Raw genomic sequence first — 27,073 nt, 5'->3', positions numbered from 1 at the left:
AGTCTCCTACGCTTCGTGTCTCTCCCTCTTCACTAGACATTTAGGAGCAGGCACGTGAACCCAACAGGACTGAGTTGAAGGAGGCCTCACTTGAGGGCCCTTGAAAACCACAATCCTCTGGTAGTCAGAAAAACTTTGTAAATACTAGGTGGTTAGTTGGGGACATCCCACTGGGACGAGAGATTCCCATGAAGTAGCTTGTGGAAATTGCCAAACAAGGAATGTGATGGAGGGGCCAGGTGGTGCCCTTGGAAGGCTGAGCTGGGTGTCAGCTGTGGGCCCGCAATTGGGCCTGTATTATTCATAGAGTAACTGAACCCTGCGGGGGGTGCAAATAGCCTACCGCGGGGGCTCGTGTTACGTGCAGATCAGGTACAGGGGAGGGAATGCACGGTCTGTTCAGAAGGCTCACCTTCTTTCACAGTCAGAGGGGGCAGGGAGAGGGGAAGCCACCGTTCCTCCCAAGCAGGGAGAGTAGGCAAACTTTTTTCACCCCCCAGAACCTTTTTTTAGAGAAGGGATACAGTGTGTTCACTTTTTGGCATGTAGGAATTCAGGACATTCCAGGTGTGTTTGTTCTTTTAACTGAGGAGAAAGAGCTAGGGGTTGGCCAGGACTTTGATCTCTTGGTGTTCTTGGGCTGGACAGAGCAATCTCAGTCACCAGGGTGCTTTCTGCTGGTCGGGCCTGATCAGTGAATAGCTGGAGAATAGGGGATTTGCACATTTTTGCTCCCCCTGCAAATATATAGATTTAACCGAGGCTTATTATTTAATGAAACATCTCTTGCTGGTTGTTGTGTCACTGAGCTGTGCAGTAAAGCTCCAAAAGTTAGTGCTATTAATAGAGCTGCCAGTCAGGAAGCTCAGGGGAACTTTTTATACCAAGATCAGAAACGAGTTTGCTGAATCTCACCTAGCTAGGAAGAAATAGAGTGCGTTAGGGCTTCTCATCAAGAGTCTGTGGGTCTTGCAGAGGAATCTATAACAAAAAACAGTGTCTGGTACTCCCCTCTCCCCTACCAGGAAAAAAAAAAAGTTTACTTCAGGCTAAGAAGCAACTTCACACTGCATTTGCCGAGCTTTATTTCAAAAAGGTCTGAGAGGCTTTTGACTCCCTTCTAACACAGGGCTTGAATTGAGCATGCTATTAGAGAGTTTTCCTCTTGTCTCATCTTTATCTCATTGAAACTGTTGCAGAACTTGACTAGGGGAGTGGATACTTATGGCTAACACATGGGAAGTAGCAAATGTATTTCATAAAACACCTTGGAAGGTGTTACATCTTAATCTTAGCCCTACAGGACATTGTGAGAAGTAACTAAAGTACTTAGCCATTGTTACTTCTTCAATAAAAAGTAATTTTACGGCTAACTGGAGGAATGACAGAGCCAGCCATTCTCTAGTGACTAGGAGTTAGAATTTACAGTCATGGAAAATCATCCTCCATATCCTACCTTGCATTTTAGAATCAGACAAATCAAAAAACCCTTACAGGAATATGCAGGTTTGTGAGCCTACTGGCTTTTCAGCTGTCTTAGAGTATTGAAAGGGAATGGGATGTGATGAGGGATAGATTCTACCTGGCTTCTCTTTTGTTTCCTTGGCATAGATCAAAAGCAGAAATGCGGCACACATGCAGAGGAACCATCAACTTGGCCACAGCCAATATCACTGTAGAGGATTCTTGCAACTTCATCATCTCCAATGGTGGAGCTCAGACCTACCACCTGAAGGCCAGTTCCGAAGTGGAGCGGCAGCGCTGGGTAACGGCCCTGGAACTGGCCAAGGCAAAGGCTGTGAAGATGCTTGCAGAGTCAGGTAAGTGTAGATAGAAAGGAAGGAGAGATGCCCCTGGGAGCTTCCTTTTTAGGCTTTGGCCCCATTGAGCTCTGCTGATTAGACCTTAAAGTTGGTCTGCTATTGCTTCGTATTTTTTAGGTACGCTTCCCTCAAGTGTCTCTCATCCCAGTAGCAATGTTCTTCTAGATGTATTCACCCAAGAATTTTTCTCTTTTTAATGTAAATTGTCTGATGCTTTAAGAAACACTTTTGACTGATGACTTAATCTTTGAGTCACTACAAACCCCCAATCTGGATCCATTAAGCATTTGCACTTATTTCTTACTTCACTGTTGTAAGATTTGGTTTCTGAATTCATTAATTATTCATTGCTTCCAAAGTCCCATATCCCAGGCTTGATGGCATCTTCTGACTCTACTTGACTATTTGATTCCAAATCATTGGATATAATATAAATCTCAGCAGTTTCCTTAAAACAGTAATTGCAGACTTCCCTGCCTGATAGCCCCATTGCTACTTTGGTGTCTATAAAGTGAATTATATTTGTATGCTCTTGATTTTTCATCCACACAATCCTCTAGGGAAATTGGGAAGGTACCCCACTTGGACATTAAGGATTGTAGTCAAGCCGAATTGAATGGTTACTTGAAGGCTAAGTTAGGATGGGTTATTTATTTATATGACTGTTGTCTCCTTACCACCATGCCATTTTTAGGGTTCATATAGCAAAGACAGCACATTTTTGTATGTTTAAACATGTATTCATGTTTAAGATTCCATTTGAACTTGGGCCTTTCTCCCTCGTTAGAAAGACAGAGGTTTTTTTTTTTTTTTTTTTTTTAAAGCACTTTTTAATGCTAACTTAAGTGAGCTGTTATGCTCCTTGGGCTGATAATCAATAAGGCTAGTGATTTTTAGAAGTAAACTTCATTTTCTAGTCCTGAAGAATTAGTGAGCATAGAACTGCCTTATGCAGTTTCCCAGGTCTCAGATGAATATCCTTTGAAATCTGACCCCTGAGCCCACCTTTGTTAGCGGTAATGTAGTTCCAGTTTTGAATTTTGTGATGTGGACTTTTGTCCACAAGAAATTAGACTGAGATTCTCAACTCATTTCATACAGGGCCCACCGAACAACCAACAGATGGTAGTGGATTTTCAGTAACAGTCAGCTTGGGCTGGATTGGAACCGGCAAACTAGAGGTAAAAGGCTCTAATAACCCACTCCTGAGCTCAGGAGCCATTGAGCTCTCCCTTCCTCATCCCTATCCTGTAATCAGGTACTCATTTAGTCTCACAAGGGCCTGTAAGTTGGTGAGAGCTCTGAACACAAAAAGCACCAGTTTTAGGCGTGTCCAGAATTGGAGTACTCCTGGCTGGTTCCCTGGCAAACATGTCCCAGATCGGAATCACTTCATCTGTTTTGTTTGTCCCACAGATGAATCAGGAGATGAAGAGTCGGTTTCTCAAACTGATAAGACAGAACTGCAGAATACTCTCCGGACCCTCTCCAGCAAAGTGGAAGATTTGAGTACATGCAATGACCTGATCGCCAAGCATGGCACAGCTCTCCAGCGGTCTCTCAGTGAGCTAGAGTCCCTCAAATTGCCTGCTGAGAGTAATGAAAAGATCAAACAGGTCAATGAGCGTGCTACACTCTTCAGGATCACGTCCAATGCCATGATTAATGTAAGTGTAAACCTCATACCATGTGGCCCCTTGATCCCTTTCCTGACTAGAATACAAACTCCTGCATATATGCTGAAATTGGAGCCTCCCTCGCATAGAACATCAGACTTCGCTTCACTGCTCCTGGAACTAGAATTACTAGGCTTGTTGCTTTAAAGGGGAGCAAGGTGCCCAGCTGAAATGACCCTTTTATATCCTGCTCAGGTAGACAAAAAGGCTCAGGGAACCTAAAGTAAAGCTTGGTTTCTGTCCTGCTTGTGCATTTGGCCCAGAGTGGAGTAAGCTGGTCTGGTAGATAGTGTGTTAGCGGAAACCTTAGGAAGCTTGAGGACGCTGTCCAGTTTCACTACTTGCTTCAGAGGTAATTCAAGGTTAGCAAAAAAAAAAAAAAAAATTCTACTTTGAGAACGCTTCTGTAATGTGGGGAGGTGGTGTTTCCTGCTGCAGATGGATCTTATTGGGAGGATCAGCAATGTGGAGAGAATGCTTCCTCTGCTCTATAAGGTGAAAAATGCTAGGTAGCTACTAAATTGTCCTGTGGCTTCTATGACTGGCAGATGTTACGGACAGAAATACAGAGGGGCCAGCAGAGAAGCTGTTTTGTTAGAGGGATCATGGACAGGAGGAAGATTTTTGAGAAGAACATTCAGGTGGTTTTCTCCTCTTAAATGAAATGAAGCCGTGATGAGATAAGACGAAAGTCACTAGGCTTGAAGTTGGGCGCCAGGTTTGAAGCTCACTCTGCTCTCTGTAGCCTCTGCCTTGGGAAAAGTTGCATTCCTACTCCAGGCCTCAGTTTCCTTATCTGTAAAAGGAGAGAGTTGGATGAAAAGACATAAGGTTCCTTTCTTCCTTGAAATTCTGTGTATCTATTTCATGTTTCTAGTTTCAGGAGTATTCTTTAGAAATGTGCTTACAGCTAGTTTTAACTTCTATATAACTGTTTTTCTTATTGGTAGGACAACTGTAAATTAAATGGTTTCAGTTATTCTCTTTATTACTGGGTGTGCCAGTAGCTTATATTTTCATATTATTTTTTCTAAAATGTTCAACGGATGCTGTAAATAAATCTTATAAGCAAGAACGCCTTCCCACCTGCTTTGGGCCTGGTGAATTTCTGCATTAAAAGGCCAATTCAGATGCCACCTTCTCTAAGAAGTTTTTCTTGATATCTCTCATCAATAATAGACTTCTTTTCCCCATAATATTTTGATCATACTCTCTTATACTGTATAAATATAGTAAGAGTTGGCCCCAGGGCTTTCCAGTTAATGAGCTCATCTGATCTTCATGACAGTCCTGGAAGATGAATACTGTGAGGATTTTCTCCATTTTGTAAATGACAAAATTGAGGCTCCGAGCAGCTCAGTGACTTCCCTGGTCCTTACCTTGCACTCTTAGTGCTATGCATGTAGCATTATATGCTTAGGTACATACCGTAGGATTTTAATAATTGTTCAACTTGAGTTGGGAATTCTCTAAAGCTCAGAAGGTAGTAAGAGAACTACTTGTTAGAGCCATCTGCTAAGAGAAAGGAATGGAGGAAGATGGGTGATCTCCCTCAGTCTTTCTGACTCCCAGATTTATTGTCTTTCTTTCCCACAAACACTTTGTTTTTTAAACTTCATTAAATCTCTTGTGACAAAGTTTTTGTATATAAAAAAGGTAGGTGATTAAGTCAATAGCAAATAAGCTCATGTGGAACTTTTCCTAAAAGGAATGATAAGAAGCAAGGCCAGTGATGTGGCGGTGTGGGCTAGCTAGTGCTAGGCTTGGAGTCAGAGACTAGGCAGGGCTTGCTTCCTATATCTGCCATTTATTGGTTGTGTGGCTGTGGGCACGTCTCCAAAACTCTGAGCCTCTGTTTCCTCATCTGTAAAATGGGGACAGTAACAACTGTCATAGTGTTAAGAGGCAGTATTTTTGTTCAGGCTTTCTCTCGGCTCACGGCCAGCATTTACTCTCTTAGGCCATGCTGCCACTCTGCTGTTCTTGGGAGTTATAGCTGTACATGTATGTCAGTGTCATCAGAATGGGGATTCATTCTCAATGAATTTTCTATCTCCCCAGTTTTTAACACAAGTGTTGCATGCACAGCAGGAGCTTAATTCATGACATAATCAAATAAATAATGTATATAAAGTACTTTATGAACCTGAAAATATTGTTTAAACATTAAAGGGAGAACATCTCTACTCAGACGCTATTCAAAATCTAAATGAAATTTTGCTCTACATTCTTCCATTCTCATCTTTTTTCTCAATAACATTCTCATTTGTGTATTGTACTCTATGGGGGTTATTATTCTTCATTTTTTAAAGCTCTGGTAGTTAGGCGCTTGGACATCCCATCAATAGCAATATGGTAAGGCATTGTGGAAGGTGCTGGGACCACAGAGATGAACAGCTGCCCAGCCCGGCTCTGAAGAAGGGCCTGTGTTCCATTGTGGGGAATGGGGCCAAGGCCTGGACACAGACCAGTGACATACAAGGTGGGGATTGATTTGGTCACTGGAGAGATCCAGAAAAGAGCTGTAGGGAAATTTTGAGGAGGGAGAATTTTGAATTTGAATTGAGGGTGAGGGGATTTGTTGGGGGAAGGCTTCCTGAAGGTGGCAGCATCTAAGCTGAGACTTGAAGGGAGAAAGTAGTCATTTATTTGTGAGATGGATTCTCACCTGTCAGTTTATTTTGCTGGTTATTTTCTCTCCTTGGCCTGCCTTCATCCTTTTCTGATTTGAGTTCTCTGTAAAATGCTTTGGGCTTATTGTCTCTATGCCCTTGATTTTCCACTTAATGATAAATTCGTCTATATGTGAACATTTCCATATTTGTAGCTATGAAACTGAGAAAAAATATTGAATTGAGAAACATTATCACAAGGAAGAATAGCATTGTCTTATCTTTAGAGTTCAGTTTTCTAAGTTTTCAGATCTTTCCGTTTTGTTTTTTTTGTAGAATAAGGGACCTGCACTAATTGATTTCTGAGGTCCCTTTCAACTCTCATTTTCTTCTTCCAAAATGGTCTAACCAAGATGAAAGTGACCTGACCTCAAGAGATCACACTGAATCCTTTGTGATCCTGACATTGGAAGTATCACACTGTTTTTTTTTCTCTCGGTTGTACTTTTAAAGCTCTCTCAAATGAGAAGACTAGAGAATTTTACCTTAGCACTCCTTCTGGATTACCCCCAAATCTAGAACTTGTGTCGGCCCCAAACAGCAAACCAAATCCCAAAACATGACCTACTGTGGGCATATTTGGCCACTTTTCAGTGAGTTTGGCCAGATATTCTCCCCTGCTTTGTATGGGGCTCTTCAGCCATAGCCTTTCTGCTCTCTCTGTAAAGAACTGATGACTCTTGTCATCTTTATCTCTCCATTTGCCACATGGTCGCATCTGCAGGGATAGATGTCATCATTTGTGATGTCAGAAGTACCATGGCCAGGCTTTCTATTCACTCAGTCTTTCTTTGAACCTTGTGACCACAAGAATATTAACAAATACAATCTCCGGCTGAAAGCGCTCTTCTCCTGAATTTGACCTCGATTGTGGTGGGAAAGTGACTGTCATTGATCCTAGGGAATAGTCATCCACCACAACTGGCCAGGGTAAAGTTTTTCAGCTGGAGAGTCTTTTACTCACTGGGGCTCTCAGGAGATCAAATGAATGACCCACATCCGTTCTGTTGCCATGCAGGCCTGCAGGGATTTCCTGATGTTGGCCCAGACGCATAGCAAGAAGTGGCAGAAGTCTCTGCAATATGAGAGAGACCAGCGCATCCGCCTGGAGGAGACTTTGGAGCAGCTAGCCAAACAGCATAACCATCTGGAGAGGGCTTTCCGAGGCGCCACGGTGCTGCCGGCAAGTGCCCCTGGTAGCGCGGGTTCCGTGAAAGGTAAGCCGTGGGGCCCCCTTGGCCTCTTGCTTCACTTGGGGGCTGCCTTCTCCTATCAGGACACAGAGCATCCAACCCTTGGGCTCAGGGCCACTGCCCCATTCCCCTGGTTTGCCAACTCCACAGTGACCTCCAGCAGGCTGGTCTCTGCCTTTGTTTTGTTTTCTTGTACCATCTTGCTGTGTATGGTTGGCATTTAAGAATGCTCAGGATATTGAGAAAGTGAAGCTAGAGTTCAGCCTGGCCTTCCCCTTGCAGATCAGATCTGTTCTGGCAAAGGAGATATGAGTGATGAAGATGATGACAATGAATTCTTTGATGCTCCCGAGATCATTACCATGCCTGAGAACTTGGGCCACAAGTAAGTTCATCTTGGCTCTCCACCCCTGTGGGCCCCCAAACCTCTGACCTGGAGGTCAGAGGTTCGGTTCGTCTTGATGTTTGCTACTAGGTGCTGGGCCGGGTCCTTTGGTGAGTGGTGGGCTATCTGCCAGCTCGGTGTGCAGAAGGGCATCACTGCGGCCATTGTCTGCCCAGTGCTATTATTGTTAGTCCAGCGACCATTGTGCTTTTGAAAGATAATGCCCGTTCTGATCTTGGTCTAATTCTCATGCTTTTTCCATTCATTCAGAAGGACTGGCAGCAATATCAGTGGGGCCAGCAGTGACATCAGCCTGGATGAACAGGTAGTTTGCCACTGTGAGAAGGGTCATTAGCAGGTGTTGGGAAGAGACAGGGTTCTTAGTGGGGTTCTTTAAAAGGAATTCTAGATGGCAGCTCATTTGAAAAGAAGTAGGACAAATACAGAATCTCACCTTTGGGTTTTGTTTTTGTTCCCCAGACTAGGGAAGAGGGTTTTTGTTTGTTTGTTTCTTAGGGATAATTTCCTGGATCTTATCTTGCCCCCAGTATAAACATCAACTGGAAGAGACAAAGAAGGAAAAAAGGACTCGAATTCCCTATAAGCCAAATTACAGCCTCAATTTATGGAGCATAATGAAGAATTGTATTGGAAAGGAACTCTCCAAGATCCCCATGCCGGTGAGGCTGTGGTGGTGTGGGTAGACCGGCCTTGGGTGGGAGGGTTTTGACCCATGGCGGTCTGGGCAGACGGCACAGCGCCAGTTCCAGCTGCAGCACGTACTAGCTCTTTGATCTTGGCTCAAGCCTCAGTTTCCTCCTCTAGAAAGTGGGAATAGGAATTGTTATACTAGCTCCCTAGCCAGGCTGTGGTAAAGAAAGCAATTTGTAAAGCTAAAAGGGCTCTAGAAATATGAGTGCTTGTGACTGTCAGCTGAATGCAATTCTGAGAGGCTCTTGTGTATTAGCCCAAAGGCTAGATTTGTGGGCGGCAGGGACTGGTGGCAGCCTTGCTGGAGCTTCTTCTGCACAGGCAGCATCATGGATTCAGAGCTTGAAGGGCCTCAAGACATCCTCCAGTCCTCTTTTCAGGAAGAGGAGATCGAGCCTGGGGATAAACAGGTAGTCAGAAAGAGTGGAGCAAAGGGGAGAGCCCAGGGCTTCTGATGCCACATTTAGTTCTGCTTCCGTTCTCTCCCTGCAGAGTGAGATAGTAGAGGTGCAGGTGGCTGCTGATGTTTTTGTTGCCTTTCCATTCAGTGCAGCTCAGTGACTCCTTTGTGCTGAGTACTCAGTGAGGTACAGACTTTCCAGAGATGAAACACATATTTCTTAACCTTGGGGTTTACATTCAACCTTGGGGGAGAGACAAAGGGAAAGTATAACTGTATTTCTACAAATAAGCACAAGACAGTTTAGGGTAGCGTAATGGGGCAGATTAAAATAAGGACTAGTCTTCCTTGAAAATTTTTGAAATGACCTCTCCTTGGGAACAGTTGTTCTTGATCCTCCCCCCACTTACTTCCAGAACCCTTGGCACCATAGCCATAGAAGCAGAGGAGAAAACTTAGAGGTTTAGACTCTGGGTTCTGTAGCAGGAGATGGGAAGAAGCTGTCCAGCAGAAGGGATCTCCTTAATAGCCCTCTCTGCAGAAATAATGTATGTGTCCTACTCACCCTTCCATAAGCATGAGCAATGTTTATGGAATTCAGTGGACCAGAGTTTGGGCTTCATCAGAACTTTGAAAAGTCCTGCCATTGCAGAAGGGTTATTGGGCTATCATTAATTAACATTCATTTATTTTTGGTTGAGATCATCTCCCATGAGGGAATCTGAATTGGGAGGAAACAGAACAGTATATAGTACAATGAAGGACAGTAAGTGGGAGCTTTGCCTTTCCAATGGAGACTAATAAGGTAGAGTCCAAGGGCTGGAAGCTAGGAAAGACCATCTGTAGAGGGGGCAAGTGCAGAAAAAAATGGGAAAATGCCCAAGGGAAATCCCACTTTGAAATTTTGTCCAGCACTGGCCTCGGATTAGAAACTTGGTACTTGGTGGACTTTTAGCACTCAGAGCTTTGGTTAGTCCTATATAGCTTAGTCACATTATGAAATAAATAGACGTTAAGTTAGTGGGCCAGACTGGAAAACGAAGTTCCATTTCTAACATTGTTTCTATGAGAAAATGCAGACATCTAAATAGCCAAATTCTTTTAAAGCTACAGAAACAAAAATTTGAGAGGTCCCTTAATGAGTTGGGAACTTCCTGTACCTAAAATTAAGTCAATTTAGATGCTTGAAAAAAAAAAAAAACCCTTCTTCCCAAACTCTGCAAGGTGTTTAAATAGAAATCTTCTTTACCTTTCACCTGCTGTGAATCCTGGCTCCCTTCCCAGGAGAGAGGGGATATTGATTTGCAAGGCTGATCTCAGAGACGAAGCCCTGGGCTAAGAGGCTCCTTTATGGACTGGCTCCATCACTTTGATCAAACTGTCTTCATTTCCTACTTTATAGAAACTGCGTAGATGTTTTTGTTATTTGGGTGCCATGGTAACAGGCTCTTATGGATGTGTTGAATAAATTTGGCATTTTGCTTCTTTTCCTGTCAGGTGAACTTTAATGAGCCCCTATCCATGCTCCAGCGTCTCACTGAAGATTTAGAGTATCATGAACTATTAGACCGAGCTGCAAAATGTGAGAACTCCCTAGAACAGTTGTGCTACGTGGCAGCTTTCACCGTGTCCTCCTACTCCACTACTGTCTTCCGCACTAGCAAGCCATTTAACCCACTCCTGGGAGAGACCTTTGAGCTGGACCGACTTGAAGAGAATGGTTATCGATCCCTCTGTGAACAGGTAAGGAACCTCCTAGAGAGAGTCCAGGATGTTGGAACTCTTATGGTAGCCTCTTTGTGTGGAAGAAAAAACCTTCATAGTTAATAGAATGACTTGCCTCCTTGTGTCCTAGACTTAGAAATACTTGCTGTAACCTGTTGTATTTTTCTCTTTAAAATGTGATTGTTGATAGTCTCGTGACTTCATTTGTTCTCCTGGACTACAGTACTCTGGATCCAGAGATCCCTTCCAGCTTGTATGCTCTCTTTTCCCTGTTCTGATATCCTTCTAGGCTCTGACATTGCAGATTCTTGAAACTCTGATGTTCTTCATTTCAAGGTGCCACCCCACACTGATTTTCTGTCAAGTGTTCTTAATATTTTTCTGTCTTTGAGACTGTTTTCTTTTGCCTCAAGTGCCTGGGAACCAAGAATCCACAGGCACTTGCTGCAGTCTTCTCATTTTACCCTTCCTAGGGCTTTTTTTAGCATTCTTTTATGCCTTGGCTCCCCTTATTAAGGGTTATTGAGGGTAGGGACTGTTTGTATTTGTATTTATATTCCAGAGCCTTAGTGCAGAGCCAGGTACATAGTAGGGACATATGCTTATAAGAATCAGGAGTAGTTTTGATTGTTGGCTTTTGGCAGCCTGGTATAATGCCCCTGGGCAGGCAGACCCTCCTAGCTGGGTCAGCAGGGCCCTTGGAGTGAGACAGGGAACAGCATATCCTGGTCAAGTCAAATGACCACTACCTTATCTGCCATTGAAAAATTCAGACCATGAAACCAAGAATCAGCATCTCCCCCTTCCCTGCCACCTCCCCAGACCACCAGACTTGCTTCCAGGTCAGTCTCCCTCCCTTCCCTCTAGTGGGCAGTCTGGACAGGAGAAATCATTGTTGAGAAGAGACTACCTGCTAGATAACTACCACCTACAGCAGATGGACACAGGAACCTCTCTCCACCCCACCCCTGACAATCCTATGTCTAGCCTAGCTCTCCAAAGAGGTGGCCATCTTGGCCCCTATCTCCCCTTGAACCCTGATAGAGATGGCCCAGGACCCCGTGCCCAGGAGCTTTGGCAGTGACAGTGCTAGTGGCCCAGGGCCTTCAGCTGTCAGCCTGGAAGCTGCTTCTGCTGGTTCTATAGTCACAGCTGCTGACAATGCAGAAAAGGACATTCTTGTCACCAAATCTTTGCCACTGTCAAATGATTTGACATCAGAAACTGAAGAGGTTTTATCAATGGAACCAACCTTAAAGAAGGGACCTTGCCATCTGCTTTGCTGCTGCACGCTAAAGACCATGGAACCCTTTCATCTGTCGGGCAACTGACAGATGTGTTTTTTCACTGGAATACAACAGGAGCTCATTGAGAGCACAGGCCATCTTATTTTTCTGTTTGTATCTTCAGCCTTAGAACATCCAAAGAATTTAATAAACGTTTCAATCAGTCATTTAAAGGACTTTGGACCAGGAATTAGGAGACGTGGGTTCTCACCTTGACTGTTACAAGCTGCTGGCTTTGTAAGCTTGGACAAAATATTTCGTTGTCATCTTCTGAAAAATGATGAATTGGATAGATATTTTTTAAGATCCCCCCAGAATTAAAATCATAAAGGAAAGTTTTATGCCTTTTATTTTTTTTTCCATTTTTAAATCTGTCTTTTCTTCAAGGTGAGCCACCATCCTCCTGCTGCTGCACACCATGCTGAATCCAAAAATGGCTGGACATTACGACAGGAAATCAAAATCACCAGCAAGTTCCGTGGCAAATATCTGTCCATCATGCCCCTTGGTAAGTACAACACCTCTGGGGGCATCTCAAATGAGAGAATGTATGGAAAACATTTTGCAGGTTGTAAAGTACTCTATAATTGCTTCTAGAATGACTCTGGAATGCTTATTCCAAGTTTGGCCAAAGATTGGAGCTCTAAAAGCCTCAAGTCACTTTTTTTGTTAGGGGAGAGAGCCAGCTCTTCATCTGCCCCAAATAAAATCACTTCTTGGGTAAAGAAAACAACTCGTATCATTATTAAGTTTAACGCTTTTATATTATTGTCATTTTTATTTTCTAATCTTGGTAATGCCTTAAGGCTCTTCAGTTTTGCTCAGCATCTTCCAAATTATAAAGCAGTTTCTTAGAAATATTTATGGTAGCAAGCCTTCCACTGTTTACTCTGAACCCTAAGGATATAGAACAGCAAAAAAAAAAATTCTCTCTAAGCTGATAAAGAGTTCCTAACCCCTTCTTTAGAATGGTAACTCCCTGCTACAGGCGTCCACATCCAGAGTGTTCTTGAGTGCTTTACACAGGGATAGATACCTTCTGGATTCAGGTCCAAATGAACTTGAGCAGGACCTGTAGCAGTGAGCCCTTAAGAGTCTGTCTGTCTTCCGGATGAGGTGAGTTTGCTCAGTATCTACCATATGTAGGCTTAGTTCATTTCTGTCAGGCCCTTTAGCTTTTGTCCTCTTTGTAGCATGCTTCAGGAAATGGAAAAAGGGTTTTAAAAAGCTTTATTATTATATGATTGGATCTTTAACTTGTTTTTATTTTCTAAATTTTTAGAGTACTGTTTTGCTCATGAGAGTTCCACAAAGAGACTTTGTAATATATGCCATATTTAATCATTCAGTTTTACACAATTAATAAGCTAGGCTGTAGCTGGTTCCTGAAAGGGTTAGGTTAGAGCCCACAGCTCCCGACTGTGAAAAGAAGGTGCAGGCCCTGGCCCTCTCGAAAGCAGTGCCTCACCCCAGCCCCTATTTCTGCCTCTCAGAGAGTTGCTGTCTAATCTTGGAGGATGGTAGCATGGCTAGTTGTCTGTCTCCAAACTTTCACGAACACTTTTCCTTAGTGTCCTTTTCCATAGACTTGATAGTAGATTTACAAACTTGCCTTTCCATTAAAATCAACCAGAAATACATAAAGTGCCTGCTGTGTGTAAGACATTTGTCTGGATACTGAGAATACAAAGAAAAGAAAATTGCTCCTTTGAGGAGTTTATATTTTACTTCAGAATATTATGTGTAAATAGATGAAAAATGGAAGGGAAGAGAAAGAAAAATAGTAACCTGGTTGTGTAGAAAAGGCTTCTTGAGCCTGAAATGAACAAGATTAGGATTCTCAGAGACCCAGTGGTTCAGGAGGGAGGCACATAAGGGGTGCTAGCACAGAGCTGGAGGGCTGAGTTTGGAGGACCAGAAGCCGGCATGGTTGGTGGGCCACGGAGTGTGTGTGGGGGGGAAGCCTGCGAAGTAAACCTGGCAAGATAGGTGGGTGCCAGGCTGTGAAGAGCTCTACAGGCTGGCATGAGGAATCTGCATTTTACCTGAGGAGGCAGTAAGAAGCTGGTGAAGATTTTTGAGCAGAGGAGTCTTAGATCTGTGCTTTAGAAAGATTGTTTTGGCAGCTATGTGTAGGATAAAGGGAGAAAATGAAAGCAGTGAGACTCATTAGAAGGTTCTTGCAATAGTTTATACAAGAGACATATATCTGACCTGGAATGATGGCAGTGAAGTAGGAGAGACTGAGATGGTGCTATGAGTGTTGGATTTACCAAGCCAGTGTCAGGTGAAGGAGAGGGAAGGTGCCACAATGATTCTGAGGTGGTGTTCCAGGTGCCTGGAAAGTTGCTGGGCCCTTGGGAGGAAGAGAGCCAGGTTTAGAGAGGCAGAGAAGGAGGTCTAGTTTTGGACGCTTTGGACTAGAATTGAATGTGGCATCTTCCGGTAGAAATGCTCAGGAGGGAGCTGACAACTCTAGGTATTGATAGAATCATTTGAATAGAAATAATCATTGATCTTATGGAAACTAATAGAAACCCCTTACATGAGGCTGGAGTAGAATGAAGCTTTTGAGGAGTTGAGATACACAGATCTGGAGACTAAGCTGAATATCTTTTGTTTTATTTTTTAATTAAATTGTATCTTATTTTCAAACGAGAATCTAGATGCAAATGAGAATTCTCTTTCCCATCTCTGTCGGATTGTGAGTTACTTGAGAATAGGGACTGTCTTGCCTTTCTTTGTGTCCTCAGAATTTAGCATAGTGTTGACACATTGCAGTTGCTTAATAAATGCTTAATGAAATGCTGACATTTCAAGAAGACAAATAATGTTTTCAAGAAAACAATAGTTTTCACTTCCTAAAATTGGAGTCAGAGAATCTGTGTTCAGATCCTAACTCTATCACTTTATAATTTAATACCTGTATGACCTTGGACAAACCCCTTACCATCTCTAGACCTCATTTTCCTTATGTTTAAAGTGAAGGGGTCAGTCAGTATGCCAAAAAGAAGTTAACATGAGTAAATGATTTAGAAATGGTGAAATGAAATAAATAAATCAGAGTAACATTGGAAATTTTATCTTAGATCTATGGTAAGAAAGAATTTGGGACCAAACAAAATAGTGAGGATCACAGGAAGTAAAATGAATAATTTTGATTACATGAAATTAAAGTCATTATATACCAGTTATATACCAATACAGCCAATATTAGAAGGGAAATGGGTGGGGTGGGAGTGGTAGATAGCAAATTTCTCTGATAAAGGTTTCATTTTCCAACTGTATAGGAAACTAAGCCAAATTAATAAAAATAAAAGCAATTCCCCAAATGATAAATGGTCAAAGGATGTGACCAGGCAGTTCTCTGATGAAGAAATCAGTTATCTATAGTCATGAAAAAAATGCTTTAAATTACTATTAGAGAAATGCAAATTAAAACCCTTATACCTGTCAAATGGGCTAATGTAACAGAAAAAGAAAATGATAAATGCTGAAAAGGATGTGGAAAAACAAGGACACCAGTGCACTGATGGTGGAGTTGTGAACTTGGCTAATCATTTTGCTGAACAAATTTGGAACTATGCCCAGAAGAGGATTATAAAAATGTACATATCCTTTGACCCATCAATACCACTATTAGATCTTTATCCCAAAGGGATCAAAGAAAAAGAAAAGGACCTATTGACACTAAAATATCTATAGCAGCTCTTTTAGTGATTGCATCTTGGAAATTGAGAGGATGCCCATCAGTTGAGAAGTGGTTGAGCAGGTTATATATGATTGTAATGGAATACTATCGCTCTACAAGAAATGACAAAGGGGTGATTTCAGGGGAAACGTGGGAAGAATTATATGAACTGATACAAAGTAATATGAACAGAACCAGGAGAGCACTGTGTACTATAATCAAATAATGAGAGGAAAGAATTTAGCTACTTTAATCGACAGTCATTCAAGACAATTCCAAAAGACCTACAATGAAAAATGTTTTCTACTTCCAGAGTGAGAACTCATCAACAGATTGAAACATTTTTCTTGCTTTTTAAAAAAACAGGGCTGATGTGGAAAATGCAGAATTAATACTATATCCCTTGCTTTTTCAATGAGTGGTAGGAAGGTAGGTGGGAGAGATTTGAAACTCAAAATTAAAAAAAAAAAAAAATGAATGTTAATAAAACCAGGAGGTTGAAGTAGAGGACCCCAAAGCTCTCTTTCAACTCAAATTTATTAAACTATGGATTTAGTTTTGGGACCTTGTACTTTAGAACTGGGGAAGCTAGTTGGCACAGTGGCTAGAGTGCCAGATCTAGAGTCAGGAAGATCCATCTTAATGCATTCAGATCTGGCCCTGGATACTAATTAACTGTTTGCTTTTTGGGCAAGTCACTTAACCAAGTCTGTTTACCTGAGATTTTCATCTGTAAAATGAACTGGAGAAGGAAATGGCAAACCACTTCAGTATCTTTGCTAAGAGGACCTCAACTGGGGTAATGAAGAGTTAGATACACTAAAAACGACTGAACAACAAATGTCACCCACCAGAATTGCCCCTGTAATTTAGCCATATCTTCACCAGGTGGCAATAGTACATCTTAACCAATTGGTCCAAGTCCAAAAATCTCACTGTATTATGTCAGGAGATTGGTAATTTTTTCATTCTCTTTTCTGCCCAGTTCTCACCTTTTCATAATATTCAAAAATAAATTTCATAGAAAATCAGAAAACTTTAGTTTTAGATCTGTGCCTTCTGTTAACAGGTTGTGTGACCAAAATCAGCCCATTCCCCTCTGGGGTTCTCTCTCTTATTTGGGAAAGGTGAAGGATGGATCAAAGTATCTCAAAGGTCCCTTTTGGCTAGATAAGCAACAACTTATGAAATCCAGAGGAGGAGGAAAAAGATAAGAAGGAGAGATGGTGATAAATAGATGACATGTTTTGTTTGTGGTCACATGCCAAATTAATAGCAGGGCTATAAATAGAAGTCTTCTGCTATCTAAAAGTGTTGTGCTTTTCTGCTGCTGTACACTGATTTCTTGATCTGTTAGATTTCTTCTGGCCCTTTTCAGTACTTTTGACATTCAAAAACAGAAATGTCTAGGGAAGCAAAGTTGCTTTTTAAAAAGTTAGTATCTTTTATTTAATTTCCATTTCTGTTGTGAGTAGCTTTTAGCAAGATGTATAGATTGTCAAGAGATTTTTCAGCAGATTGTATTTCATTTAGTTAACTGGTATCTATGGTGCATTTCTCATTGAACTCCTGTTTGCAAGGTTACTAGACAAAATTCATCATAATAGCAAGGTGTCTGTCTACAAGATGATAACATTCTCCTAAAGAACAAATTAGAAAAGCAGAAAAGCTTATCAGAGGCAGAAAATACTCAGATTTCCTTTCCATGACAGAATTATGCCATTTATCTAATATTTGGCTAGTTATCTGTGTCTCCCTCTCCCTCCAGGTAGCATCCATTGTATCTTCCATGCCACTGGTCATCACTACACTTGGAAAAAAGTTACAACGACAGTGCACAACATTATTGTGGGCAAATTGTGGATAGATCAGGTAAGCTGAGGTGCCCTCAGAGGCCATCTGCTTAGGTGCACCTTTGCAGAGAAATAGGAAAGGTAAATAGGATTGGCCCACAAAATTTCTCTTAGTTAATCTCTTATGGGTGGCAAAGTAAATAAAAACCATTGTTTCCCATTGATATGGATCAGAAATGATTCACAGCTCAGAATGGGAGGGGAAACCCTGGATCTGTATTTTGATTCCGTCACTAACTAACATGGTAATTTTAGACAAATTGCTTGATCCTTCTCAGTCCCTTATCTGTCTGTAAAACTAGAGGGTCAGACTTGCATGGATTTTAACATCCTTTCAGGTCTAATCCTACTATGAACTGATGACTGTGCTACAATTCTTATTATAAAATTCATTCATTAAGCAAATATTGATTGAAAGTATATAGTGTGTTAGACACAGTCCAGGAGTGCAAAGGTATATGGGTCCTGTTCTCAGTAAGTGTCTAGTCTGGTTGAGGCAAGCTGTATAGAAATGAAATTTGAATAAAAATGTAAGCCAGCAGTATAGTATACGCTATGAGGCAATATGTGATTCAGTGTTGTGTGGGAAGTTAAGTTCTCTGTGGGTTGGAATGGTCAGGGAAGACTTCTTGGAGGAATGATCAATTTCCTTAAGCTTGGCTGGAGATGGGTAGGATTTGGGTGGGTTGATAGAGTCTGAGTGAGCACGGGCTATGAAGGTGGGAAATGAGTAGGATGTCTGCTGGAATCAATAAAGTCTAGTTGGATGAGGTATAGAGGAAGGTTAAAGGGAATGGGGAGTACATGTAGCAGGGGTGGCTACAAAATGTCATTGTTGTAAAAACAAGTTTGGAAACATCAGATATCACTATAATCTGGAAATCTTTGCCACAAGCTACATTATGTCACCTTTAAACTATGGATAGACATTATAGGATGGGTATTTGTCCTATCTCCTGGCTGTATAAAGGACTCCGGCTCAACTCCAAAGTGACTTAGGTGGGAAACAGTAGTTGATTAGTTCTGGAATTTGCAGGTTGAAGAAATGAATGGGAATTAAGTTTAGTATTTGACATGTGCCCCAAGAACCTGAATCTCAGTAAATGCAAGCCCTTATTTCTTCCCCACTCATAGTCTGGCGAGATCGACATTGTGAATCACAAGACAGGAGACAAGTGCAATCTCAAGTTTGTTCCTTACAGCTACTTTTCCCGAGATGTGGCCAGGAAGGTAAGAGAAGCGAGAATCAGAATTATTCCATGAGCTCCTTTGTGTGGATACTTTGTCTTTCTGTCTTTTCTGGAAACTTCTGCATTGATCATTTCCTCTCCTGGTCTTTCTCCCCAACCAGGTATTCTTTCTTTACTGAGACTGTTCTTTTCAAGGTCACCATTGGACTTATAATATAGTTTAGTGTTAGCTACTGCTGAATCTACTTCCTTTACATCTTTTCCCCCTGATTTCTTGAAAGTTCCTGACCTTTTGTTCTTCTAAATGAACTTTGTTATCATTTTTTCTAACTCAGTAAAATAATTTTTTTGGTAATTTAATTGGGATATGATACTGAATAGATTAGTTAGGTAAAATTCTCATTCTAAAAATTTATATTGGCTTTACTTACACATGAATAGTAAGTGATTATTTCAGTTATTTAGATTTGAGTTTATTTGTGTAAAAAATATTTTATGTTTCTGTTCGTCTTTTTGGCAGGTATATACTCACGTATTTTAAGTGGTCTAAAACAGTACTGAATGCTATTACTGGCACATAGTATAATTGCTCTGTTTTTCCTCTTTTGATTAAATCAGTTTTAACTTTAACTTGTCTCAGATCATGATTACTATCTCTGTTTTTTTTTTTTTTTTGCATGCAGAACTCTACTCCTGCCTTTTATTTTCTTTTTTTTTTTTTTTTTTTGTTTCCTGAAAGCAATATTGTTGAATTCAAATTTTTCATCTGCTGTTTTCATTTTATGGATAAATTCATCCCATTCACATTCTAAGCTACAATTACTTGTATATTTTCCTTCTGTTGTTTTTTTTTCTTCATTGTCCTCCTTACCTATCCCTCCTCCCTTCTCTGCTTTACTTCTGTTCACTACTTTGCCCTGCTGTTCCTTAACCTGCTCATTCCTTTAAGAGTCCCTCCCTTATCCTGTCCTCCCACCTTATCTCCTTACCTTCTTGTTTCTTTCTGAATTTAGAAGACTTTTATATTTTTCCAAGATATATATGTTATTCTCTCTTTAATCCATACCTGATGAGAGTGAGGTACCAGTACTACCCCTTTCTCATACTAGGTTCTTCTGAATCATTTTGTCCTTTTATGCTTCATTTATATGAAATAATTACTCCTTTTTATCTTTTCCTACAGTTTTATTTTATTAGAATCACCCCATTTTACTCCGTTCAGCCCATGCCTTTCTTTCAAAGTACGCAAATAATGATGACAATCATAAAAGCACTGGTAATATTTTCACATATAGGAAGTAAACAATTTTTCTTTATTGAGTCACTTACAATTAGTCTATTTACCTTATATTTCTCCTGGATTTTAGATGTCTCATTTTCACTGGGGTTTTTGTCACAAAAATCTGTCTTTTAATTTGTTAAATGCCCTTTAAAAAAATAAATAAATAAAATTCAAGATTATATTTTGTTGAGTAATGAACTCTTGGTCATAACTCCACCTCTTTTGCTATAAAGTATGTAGTATTTCAAGATCTAAAGCCCTTCAACATGGTAGCTGCTAGATACATAATCCTTATCATAGCTCCATGATATTTAAATTTTTTTTTTTTCCTTGTTTCCTTTATTCCTGATCTGGAAGTTTTCAAACTTGATTATGATAGTCCTGCTAATTTTCCTCCTGGAATCGCTTTCATATGGTGATGACTGAATATTTTATCTGTTTCTACTTTGTCTTCTTGTTCTAGAACTTCAGGTTAATTTTTCTTCATAATATCTTGTAATATTGTATCAGGATTCTTTTTTTTTTTTTAGTTATAATTTCCAGGTAGTCTGACTATACTTATATTCTTTGTCCTTGATCTCTTCTCTAAATTAGTTGTTTTTCTGATGGGATTTTTTTTTTCCATTCTTTTGATTTTGTTTTACGATTTCTTGGTGTATTAGAAAATTATTAGGTTCCCCTTGCCCAATTCTGGGTTTCAAGAAATTATATTCTTAAGTTTCTGATTCTCTGTTTCTAATTGATTGACTTTTTTCCTTAATTTTCTTGGATTGTTCTTATATTTTCTTATTTTATCAACTTGGTCAATCTGATAGTACTTAAGAATTGTTTTAATTTGCATTTCTCTAGTTATTAGAAATTTAGAGCATTTTTAAATGACTTGATTTCGATTTCTTCCCCTAAAACTGTCCATTCAGATCCTTGCACCATTTATTACTTGGGTGATAGCTTTTATTCTTATCTGAGCACTTAACACATTATCTGATCTGGCCCATAGCAGGTACCTCATAAATGCCTACTAACTAATTGACTAAATTAGACTCAATTACTTATATATTGAGACCTTTATTAGAAAAACTTATTGCAAAGATTTTTCTTGGTTAACTTCCCTTCTTAGCTTCATTGAATTTATTTGTGCAAAAGTTTTAAAATTGCATATAATCACAATTGTTTGTTTTACCTTTTTTTTGATCTCTCCATTCTTGTCTCCTCATGAACTCTTTCTATATCCATATATCTAAGAGGTAATTTCATCTTTCTTCCTCTGATTTAATGTCTCCTTAGTTCTAAGTATCTGCTTAACAACTTTACCGGCATGTCCCATTGGAACCTCAAGTCCAGCATGACTAAAAGAAGTCACAATTTTCTTTTCAGAACTTGTTCTTTCTCCTATTTCTTTAGATGATGTTTTCTTCTCAATCACCCAAGCTTTGAAACTCAATTGTCTGTCTTTTCTCTCCCTCATCCCTCACATCCAGTTGAATAGGTTCTGTCATTTCACTTTGAAATACCTTTCAAACATCTCATTTCCTCTTTCTGTCCTGACACCTTCTAAATATTTGGAAGAACTTGGTCACTGGTGTCACCTGAACTCAGTTCATCTTTTCTACAGCTGCCTAATTAATCTTCCCAGGATACAAGCCCAATGTTGGTATTCTCTGTTGAAAACATTTTTGTTACTTCCCACTGACTATGGAAGAAAATACAGACTCTTTAACCTTCTGTTTTCATTCCCACACAGTCTGGCTTCAGCATGCATCTCCAAATTTATTTTGTGGTGCTCCGCTTCACTCAATCTACACTCCAGCAAAGTAGGACTTCCTGCTTTCCTGTCTTATTTAAATGTAAGCTTGAGGGAAGGTACTTTTTCGTGTGTCTTTGTCTGTAGCTCTTAACCCAGAGTCTCGCACTTAATAAATGCTTGTTAGCTTGGCTTGTCCTGCCTTCTCTTGGTGCTTTTCTAAGCGCACCTTCTATTAGGGCTGAATTGAAACAGAATTCCTCTCCCTTTCTTCAATCAGCTTTGCAATATATGCTGATGAAATGTTCGTTCTTCTTCCAAGACACCCTTAACACCCTTGCACATAATCTGCCCTTCCCAGCATCCCACTGAAGCGATTACCCCCTTTTTGGTCTGTCATGCTACTCTGACCTGTGCATTTATTATAATAATACACCATCTTATAATTATTCTTGTATATGTCTAATCCCAAACAAGGTAAGTTTTGTGAGATCTAAGGTGAAGTGATTTAAATTTATCTTTATATTCTTGGCAATTAACTAGCAAAGTAACACATGTGGTTGATGTGAGATACATTAAGTAATTTTTAAAAATCATTTTGAAGGAGGCAGCTAGATGGTGCAGTGGCTAGAGCACCAGCCCTGAAGTGAGGAGGACCTGAGTTCAAATCTGGCCTCAGACACAACTCTTCCTAGCTGTGTGACTCAGGGCAAGTCACTTAACCCCAGTTGCTTTAGCAAAAATTAAAAAAACCATTATTTTGATGATGAAAAGTAAGGAATTCTTAACCTAGGATACATTAACTTAAAAAAAAAATTTGATAACTGTCTTCCAGTATAATTGGTTTCCTTGGCAATCCTATATGTTTAACAAGATGATTATGAGAACAGGGTCTGAAGGCTTCCCAAGATGCCTAAGGGGGGTCTAAAATAGCTGGTCTAGAATTTAGAGAAGGGGAAAGGGTAGAGGAGAGAATTTGAATGAAGGAGCAATGACTTTTTCTAGACTTTAGTCCTATAAAGTAGTAGCCATCAAAACTGTTTGGTACTAGTGGAAAAATTAAAAAGTGGATGTATCTGTAGAACAGACTAGATGAGGAAAATTCAAAAACAATTGAACTCGGTAATAAGATTTGGTAAAATTGAAAACATAAATCACTTGATGAAGAACTCCCTATTGAGGAAGAGCTGAAACTGGAAAAGTTTGGTAGAAATTAGACTATACTAGCATCTTATATTGAATTAGCTCAAATTGGATGTGACCTGAGCTAAAAATCACAGCATAAAAATAAATAAGGGAAAAGGTCATTTACCTTTTTCAATCATAGTCAAGGGTTGAATTCTTAAGAGTTGGAAATGATCACAAAAGATAAATGATAATTTCTACTCTGTGAAATGGAAAAGTTTTTGCACAAACAAAATCAGTGCAGCTACGGTAAGAGAAAGTCACGTGAGGAAAAAATCTGCAATATATGGTAATGCAGAATTTGATGTTTGTTGAATTAAATACCATTATGTGAAAGATCTTTGTATTATTAAAACAAATTGCCAAACCCACTTAACTTGACTATTACTAAAGTTATTGTGACCCAGTGATTTCAAGTCATATTCTCTATTATAGAATAATTTGGATAGGGCTGCCCAAATTTATCATGATAGCCCTGTGGCTGTTATTCCATTTGAATTTAGAAAAAATTCAGTGATTGAAACCAAGAGTGATTTCTCTGTGCCCCTGCTTTGCATCCTTGTAGGTTACAGGGGAAGTCACAGATCCTTCAGGAAAAGTACACTTTGCCCTTCTGGGAACCTGGGATGAGAAAATGGATTATTTCAAAGTTCTACCCACTAATGGGGATAATGGGGGTGACAGTCGCCAAAGAAGCCATGAATTAGAGGACAGCAGGGTCATGCTCTGGAAGAGGAACCCCCTGCCGTGAGTATGCCCTGAGAGTTGTTCTGGGCAGGAGGCGCTGAGCCCAGAGGAAGGGGCACAGCTTTGGGGCCTGCTTTCCCCCCTAGATGTCCAGGCAAAGGGGCTAAGGGAATCAGAGGGGAGATTGCACAAAAGGCCTTCATTTTCTGTGAATTTGTCTGATGCCTTTGCTGAAAGAAAGTCATAGTGACTTCCTGGCCACCTCTGTGTGGGGTGGGAACTTTCTACAGTCGGTTCAGAGGTCATCCTGGTTTAGGGAGGAGAATTGAGGGTGGGATGGTATGGGGCCAAAGCCCCTTGAGGAGGGAGTCACCTCACCCCAAGCAGCAGAAGGAATTGCCCTGCCAGTCATGGGAGGCCATGAACACAGCGATGACTAGAAATAGTAGGGTGGACCCAGTTCAGGACGAGTCTTGTGAACCCTCAGTAGCTTTCTGGGTTGGAATCTGAGTGCCCTTCACTCTCTAATGGACAGTGCCTCCTGTCTCCTGGCTTTCCCCCTTTTCACCCTAGGAAGAACGCAGAGAACATGTACTACTTCTCCGAGCTGGCCCTCACGCTCAACGCCTGGGAGAGTGGCACGGCCCCCACCGACAGCCGTCTGCGGCCGGACCAGAGGCTGATGGAGAACGGGCGCTGGGACGAGGCCAATGCCGAGAAGCAGCGCCTGGAGGAGAAGCAGCGCCTGTCCAGGAAGAAGAGGGAGGCTGAGGCCGTGAAAGCCACCGAGGACGGTGAGAGGAGCTGCTGGGAGGGAATGAGGAAGGATGGCATCCCCTCTGAGTCCCCCTAACACCTGTCTTTTCTCTCTTCACAGGCACTCCGTATGACCCTTACAAGGCACTGTGGTTTGAGAGGAAAAAGGACCCTGTTACCAAGGAGTTAACCCATATTTATAGAGGAGGATACTGGGAAAGTAAAGAAAAACAGGACTGGAGCTCATGCCCAGACATTTTCTGAAATTACAGGAACAAGAGGGAGGAGAATCAGAGGGGAAGAGGACGAAGGTTGGGAGAGAGAGCCAGCCATTCTGACTTCCTTACCTAGTGCTTTCCTCAAGGTTGTCTTTCTTAACCAATCATTTGTTCCAAAGCAATCACCAGGAGCAGAAGTCCTGGGGGTGGTGATTGATTGGCTGCAATGCCTTACCTGATTGACCCCGACATTGACATAATAGATACCTGTGTTTGGAAGGGAGAGGTTGGGTAGCTGGGAGTTAGCATTATTTCTCACCTGTGGGTCTCTGTCTTTGACTCTTCCTCCCCCGTTCACCCCACTGAAAATTACGGCACCTCTAGTCCCGTCCTAGCAACAGTATCTCACTCAGCCAAGAGACGTGTTCGTGGAGTATGTGGATTAGAGGTATCTTGGTGCTGCCAAGAGTAAGCTCTGATATTCGAAATTCCTTTTTAAAAAAAAGCCAGGGAGAAGCCCTATGGATGGCATCTGTAGTGACTGCACTGGGCGGTCGGCTGCCCCTTTTTAATAAGAGTTCTCAAAGGCAGGGAAGTTTTAGAGGGCCGGGGCATGCTGACTGCGGGAGAAGAGTCCCTAGTGGAAGAGCTGACTTGTAAGTAGAATGGGGGCATGGGAGCTCCTTCACTGTTAGCAGTTTTCTTCATCCGTGTAAAGCACCCCTTGACTACTCTTCGACTTTGGGGCTACATAGCAGCTGGCTGCCACTTCAGCAGGAGCAGGGCTAATCCTCAAGGATTATAGTACTTGTAACTTTGGGGGCTGCTTGGACTTCTGCAGCTGAGAACTTTTCCTGAGAAGATAAGAAGGGCCAGAGCAAGACTTCCAGCCATTCTGCTCTCCACATCACTCCTCACCCCCACCCCAATTGCCTTCTGTGCTTCAGCTTTCTCTCCTGACAGTAGGTCGCCATGGGGTCCGCGTTCCAGCGTGGAGCAGAACTTTGCCTGTTTGCCGACATATTTTGGAATGGGAGAGACAGGGAGTAAATGAATCTGGAATAAGGCTTTCTACCATCTGTCTCAAGCCCCATGGACTGGAGCCACCTCTTGAATAATTTGTTAAATATCTGTATATTATATATATGTAGAGAAAAATCTAATTTTTCTGTTTTGATTCTCCTCCCTTCCATTAAGAATCTTGTTTGTTTTTTTAAATCTACCCCAACCCCGGGTCTCTTTGCATTGAGCACATATTGATAGAGATTTCATGTTCTATTTTCCCACCTCCCGATGAGGCAGGAAGATTTTAGGATCATGTGTGGGCTGGTAGGGAACGGGGAAGGTTCTCATGGTTCACTTCATGACGAACCGTAATCTCTGAACACTGGTAAATACCCTTACTGCCCTACCCTCCAAATTGAAGTCCTTCGCCATCCTCCCTCCGCTGCTTTGGAAGTCCTGCAGCCGTGAGGCCCCGAGAAAGACTTGTAGTTGGCCTTGGTTTGGGTCCTAGGAAGAAGAGAGAGGCAGGGTCCCCAAAGCGCTCCATGGGGGTGGAAGAGGTCTGCTGCTCTTTTGGCTTGCCTGCCTTCACCACTGTTATATTTTGTTTGTGTCCCTTGTCTCCCCCAGAAAACCTTCTCTTCCCTCTCCTCTCCAACACCACCCACCCCTGGTTGAGGATCACACTGAGGTGCCTTCCTTGTATGCTTTTGTTGGTGTTTTTGATTCTGTTCCTTAACAAATGAGCCTCAGCCAGTAGGGGTATTGGCTGGGGAGGGTTGGGGGGAAACGCTGTGTAGTTTAGGTCATTCCAGAGGAAACCACCACTCCATTGAAATGGAAGTCGTGCTGGCTCAAGGGTTTCCCTTGCTTCCTTCCCAGCTTTGACGGGCATAACGGAGGCTGGTTGGGGGACTTCCTCCAACATGCCCCACTCCCAGAGCAGGGAAAGGTTAATATATACAAGAGATGGATCGAGTAAGTGGTTTGAACAGAAGGCTTCAGAGTGGGCAGTCCTCAGCTACAGCAACCCCACGGCCCACCTTCTCTTCCCCCTGCTGCCTGCATTCTATTTCCAGGTTTGGTACCGAATCAGAACCCGATTCCTGCCAGTGGGAGAGACTTCGAGTCCTACAGGTGGAATAAAGGCAGATTTCAAACAAAACAAAACTATAATTATATTTTTGGGTTTTTTTGCATTATTGCTTTTTCCAAAAAAAAACAACTAAATTAAATAATTTTTAAAAAGTCTCATTGTCTGTCTGATTCTCTTCCATCCATTTATACTATGTAGGAAAGATGAGGGGAGATCTGGACCTTATTTAATTCTTGGGAATATGAGATCTTAGAGTAACTATGGGAGAAATGCAGAGACATTTTTAAAATGATAATGAAAAAGGAAAAAAGCAATTGGAGATTTTTTTTTTCTATACTAAAAATATCGATGGGGCTCATTCCTTTGCCTCCCATTTGGCAATTTAGGGGGAAACCTAAATTGTCCCGAAAAGTGTATAAAGAATACTACTAAGTCAGAGAAATTAATGTGCCAGATAACTGACTTGTCCTTGGCTTTGCCTGCTGGTGCTCAAGGCTT

The 27,073-nt window shown here is 41.4% G+C and overlaps 1 protein-coding gene across 1 annotated transcript in view; it reads left to right on the top strand.

Moving 5' to 3' along the window:
- The window catches only part of OSBP (oxysterol binding protein), a 30,175-nt gene extending 3,446 nt beyond the window's left edge, over positions 1-26,729 (top strand). The window contains exons 2-14 of the mRNA XM_074274097.1: positions 1,612-1,820; positions 3,240-3,490; positions 7,190-7,388; positions 7,647-7,749; positions 8,020-8,074; positions 8,298-8,429; positions 10,358-10,603; positions 12,259-12,379; positions 17,331-17,434; positions 18,550-18,645; positions 23,379-23,560; positions 24,074-24,294; positions 24,378-26,729. Of these exons, the coding sequence (XP_074130198.1) occupies positions 1,612-1,820; positions 3,240-3,490; positions 7,190-7,388; positions 7,647-7,749; positions 8,020-8,074; positions 8,298-8,429; positions 10,358-10,603; positions 12,259-12,379; positions 17,331-17,434; positions 18,550-18,645; positions 23,379-23,560; positions 24,074-24,294; positions 24,378-24,520 (2,062 nt within the window). The 3' untranslated portion in view covers positions 24,521-26,729. The remainder of the gene's footprint in view (positions 1-1,611; positions 1,821-3,239; positions 3,491-7,189; positions 7,389-7,646; positions 7,750-8,019; positions 8,075-8,297; positions 8,430-10,357; positions 10,604-12,258; positions 12,380-17,330; positions 17,435-18,549; positions 18,646-23,378; positions 23,561-24,073; positions 24,295-24,377) is intronic.
- Positions 26,730-27,073: the final 344 nt, after the last annotated feature.

Source organism: Sminthopsis crassicaudata, chromosome 6, assembly GCF_048593235.1.
Source record: "Sminthopsis crassicaudata isolate SCR6 chromosome 6, ASM4859323v1, whole genome shotgun sequence".
Classification (NCBI taxonomy): Eukaryota; Metazoa; Chordata; class Mammalia; order Dasyuromorphia; family Dasyuridae; genus Sminthopsis; species Sminthopsis crassicaudata.
The sequence above is the reverse complement of the archived record's forward strand: the minus strand, read 5'-3'. Positions and strand labels throughout refer to the sequence as shown.